Raw genomic sequence first — 4,636 nt, 5'->3', positions numbered from 1 at the left:
TACGCCCGGGGGTTCTGCTCCCAGGAGCCGGCCCTTGCTGACCTCCATCCATAAACGAACGGCAATCATTCGGATTGATTGGCTCTAAAGCAGGGGAAGCAAAACTCCGGCCCTCCAGCTGTGGGTGAAACTACAAATCCCATGAGGCATCTCTCTCCGGGAGCCATGTCTGTGAGAATCTTGCAATGCCTCATGGGATTTGTAGTTCCACCACAGCTGGAGGGGGCCGGGGTTTGGCTACCCCTGCTCTAAAGTGTCATTAAACACCCAAATCTCCAATTCCTGACATTTCTCTGTCCTCTGGTTCTATTTTTTAGGGGGCGACGTCTCCTGGAGCCCCGTCATGGCCGTCCTTACCAGCACCGTCGTTGCTGCAGCCCGCCATCCCTTGTGGTTCCTCCTCCGAGGAACCACCAGCAGCTGGGAACCCCAGGTATGGCTCACTGCCTAGCTCCTCCTCCGAGCAACCATCAGCACCTCTGTGGGGGGGAGGCAGTCCAGTCCAAATTCTATGCTCATCAGGCATTTGAAGGCTCTGTGCTCATGTCACTGAGGATGATGGGGAATGTAGTCCCTGTGATGTGTACAGTGCATGCTTCCCCCCGGCTCTGGGAAATAACGAGCGAGTGTCCGTTATGAATGAAGCCCATAGGTGATTGGAGGGTTTAACACTTCTTCATTACTTGCCAAGTCACTAACAATAGAATAAGCATGCGGCCAGTGAAGGGCGAGCTCCTGATCTGCATAGGTGACCCGGTTCGGCAAGACAACAGAGGAGCCGGCCTTGTAAGAATGAAGTCAGCAATGTCGGGGTACACACTGCACCTTCTGGGTCCATTCTCGGCATCCAGAGCCAGGTATGGGGGCAATGTGGATCCAAACTACACAAGCAGGGGGTTACATCATCATGGCTGACCAATGGCTGTAGGGTGAGGTTCAGAAAGGAGGAGATGTCAGCGACCAATGAGGTGTCAGCATTAGAGACCGAGAGGCAAGTCTGCCATAATGTAGATCTTAACAACAGTCACTCAATGGCACTCCTGTGTGGTCACCCAGTCACACTGTGCCCCCTTTGGAGACTATGGTGTACCCACCGTTCAAGTCACTTCCTGTCTGCATGCAGTCAGCTGACACGGTCCACCGTTCAAGTCACTTCCTGTCTGCATGCAGTCAGCTGACACGGCCCACCGTTCAAGTCACTTCCTGTCTGCATGCAGTCAGCTGACCCGGTCCACCGTTCAGTCACTTCCTGTCTGCATGCAGTCAGCTGACGCGGTCCACCAGTCACTTCCTGCCTGCATGCAGTCAGCTGACGCGGTCCACCGTTCAGTCACTTCCTGCCTGCATGCAGTCAGCTGACGCGGTCCACCGTTCAGTCACTTCCTGTCTGCATGCAGTCAGCTGACACGGCCCACCGTTCAAGTCACTTCCAGTCTGCATGCACTCAGCTGACACGGTCCACCGTTCAAGTCACTTCCAGTCTGCATGCAGTCAGCTGACACGGTCCACCGTTCAAGTCACTTCCTGTCTGCATGCAGTCAGCTGACACGGCCCACCGTTCAAGTCACTTCCAGTCTGCATGCAGTCAGCTGACACGGTCCACCGTTCAGTCACTTCCTGCCTGCATGCAGTCAGCTGACGCGGTCCACCGTTCAGTCACTTCATGCCTGCATGCAGTCAGCTGACGCGGTCCACCGTTCAGTCACTTCCTGTCTGCATGCAGTCAGCTGACACGGTCCACCGTTTAGTCACTTCCTGTCTGCATGCAGTCAGCTCACCATCAGAGCAATGATTTGCAGCTGACTTCAGAGCGAGTGCATGCAGACGGGAAGTGACTGAAAGAGGCTGCAGGAGATCGGCAACATTGAGATGCATTAAAAAGAAGAAAAAACGATTTTTCTCTGTAAAACACATGGCAATTGTTCCCGATACACAGCGCTCTGTGCACACTCCGACCCAGTTCTGGGTTACATCTACAGCAGGCTTCTTTGTTACAACCGACCGCAGTATTTCCACCTATCATTGTGTCACCAAAGTCCTTTACCATAAACATGATCCCGCCGGGAGGTGTCACCCAACACCATGGTCTCAGCTGACACGTCTATACAGATGACACCAAACCAGAAACCGGTGACCCCGACAGAGATCTACAGAGGGATGAGCTGGAACCGGAAGAACCTGAACCCAGACCAGAAGGAAGAGGGCAGAGCCCGATGTCTAAAGCCGGCCATACACTAGACCAAGGGTGGGGAACCTCCGGCCCTCCAGCTGTGGTGAAACTACAAATCCCATGATGCATCTGTCTCTGGGAGTCTTGCCTGTGGTGGTGAGAATCTTGCAATGCCCCATGGGATTTGTAGTTTCACCACAGCACTAGACATTAGGAATGCACCGATACTAGTATCGGTGCCGAGTATTTAGGAGAGTACTCGTACTCGCCCGAATGCTCCCATGCCTAGAGGCTCCGGTATCAGGAAGCCGTGTAGTGAGCCATTACCCTTCCCCCGGATTTCTGATTGGCCGGGCAGCTGGCTCCACGCTTCCTCGTCACCTGGTGACGAGGGAGCATGAAGCTGGCTTTCTGGCCAATCAGGAAGCCGGAGGGCCGTGTAATGGCTCCTTGCCCGGCTTCCTGATTGGCCAGCTTTGACGAGTCCTTACACAGCTCCCGGCTTCCTGATTGGCGAGGAAGCCGCCTCCACGCTTCCTCCTCACTTGGTGACGTGGGAGCATGGAGGCGGCTTCCATGCTAATCGCGAAGCCAGGTGGCAAATCTTTAAACGCCGCCTGGCTTCCTTGATAGGACTTCCGGTATTGGCAAAAAAAATATCCGTACTCGATACCGAAAAACCGGCATCGGTCATCCCGACTAGACCTATCCTCCATCTATACTCAATACCGAGGATGACGGACCCGATGGCCACGGCCTCCGGTGTTTGTTTACATTGAGCACTGCATGAGGCTGTACCCATAGACTTCCATGGGGCTGTGTCCAGGGGCCACAGATGAAAGGAGAGGGGCCCCATAGGATGATCGCAGCTTTCTTTTCATATATTTATATTATAGAAACTGAGCAGCAATATTGTGAGAACCGACTGGACATGGGCTTCTTACCTGTGTGGTCTGTATGACAGTCAGGTCGTTGATTCTGGAGAACCCGGCCCCCATGGCGGAACGTAAACCGGCCGTGCCGAAGGACATGTGGCTGCACAGCCGGTCCCGCAGCTCCTTGTTCTTCCCATCCTGTAGAAGGCTCTCGATCTGCGCTCTGGTTTTAAGGTTCTGTCGGGAGAAAGAAAATAATGATTAAGGTCCAGGTCCAGTCTCCCCTCCCAGTGACTTCGCAGGGCCACCTTTCTTCACCATGTTATAGAGCCCAACCCTCCAGGACACGCCTAAGTCCACCTTCCATGGCCCGCCTAAGTCCACCCTCCATGACCCGCCTAAGTCCACCCTCCATGACCCGCCTAAGTCCAGCCTCCATGACACGCCTAAGTCCAGCCTCCATGACACGCCTAAGTTCAGGCTCCATGACCCGCCTAAGTTCAGCCTCCATGACCCGGCTAAGTTCAGCCTCCATGACCCGCCTAAGTCCACCTTCCATGGCCCGCCTAAGTCCACCCTCCATGACCCGCCTAAGTCCACCTTCCATGACCCGCCTAAGTCCACCTTCAAGGGGAGTCTGGAGACTGCCAACCATTGTGGAGACGATGGAACACACATAATGAACATGTATGTAATGCACAACATTAGTCAGGACTATGTTACACACAACATATCTTCCAGAAAGCAGTGTTCAGGAGCAGTGATCATCCCTATTGAACACCGACTCCATTGCAAAACCAGCAGATTCTGAATATTGAAGGTTAAGATACCCAGAAACCTGACCGCTAAACCCACCTGGTCATGTGACTACCATGTGAACGGTCCATCGGTCAGGTTGGCTTTTCCTCAATACCCATTGGCTTTGTTTTCAGGCCTGCTGTATGGAGGTGAAGCTTGGAAGATGCCGCCATGCATGATCAAACCCCCATCATTCGGTGATTGCAGTCTGTGGTTAGTTCCAGGCTTTGCACAGTATACAGATGATGCTCCCACCCTGAAGGACCGAGTTATCTTCTCTCTACATACATGAAGACACGCAATGCTCTGCAGCCTTGGAGCTGGGTAACCCTGCCAGCACAATGACACATACAGCTCTGCCTAGAGGCCTGGAGCTACCAAAAGCACCCTCCTTCTCCGAGATGAGGAACATGTCTGGGAGGTGCTCCAAGGTGTGGAGGATTCCTTCCAGAATCGCCTGGGCCCGGGGCACGCACACACACCAAGCCGTGAATTGTGGACACACCAGCGCAGGAGAAACTGGGGGGGCGGTCCATCATGGGAGTGGAAGACACACAAGAGATAGCAGCAGAGACGCACAGTCACTGAGCATACCCACGAACCCCCACTGGTTGGAGAAGACATGAGGCTGCAGCCCGGCAGGAGGGGAGGGGAGGCTGCAGCCCGGCAGGAGGGGAGGGGAGGCTGCAGCCCGGCAGGAGGGGAGGGGAGGCTGCAGCCCGGCAGGAGGGGAGGGGAGGCTGCAGCCCGGCAGGAGGGGAGGGGAGGCTGCAGCCCGGCAGGAGGGGAGGGG

The 4,636-nt window shown here is 54.8% G+C and overlaps 1 protein-coding gene across 2 annotated transcripts in view; it reads right to left on the bottom strand.

The window, feature by feature from the left end:
* The window catches only part of PGM2L1 (phosphoglucomutase 2 like 1), a 49,419-nt gene that overhangs the window by 34,545 nt on the left and 10,238 nt on the right, over nt 1-4,636 (bottom strand). For both annotated transcript variants that reach the window (XM_018570894.1, XM_018570895.1), the window contains exon 2: nt 3,115-3,282. In XM_018570894.1, the coding sequence (XP_018426396.1) occupies nt 3,115-3,282 (168 nt within the window). The remainder of the gene's footprint in view (nt 1-3,114; nt 3,283-4,636) is intronic.

This window comes from Nanorana parkeri, unplaced genomic scaffold, assembly GCF_000935625.1.
Source record: "Nanorana parkeri isolate BGI_ZX_2015 unplaced genomic scaffold, ASM93562v1 scaffold1622, whole genome shotgun sequence".
Lineage (NCBI taxonomy): Eukaryota > Metazoa > Chordata > Amphibia > Anura > Dicroglossidae > Nanorana > Nanorana parkeri.
This window is presented reverse-complemented; position numbering and strand designations above follow the sequence as displayed.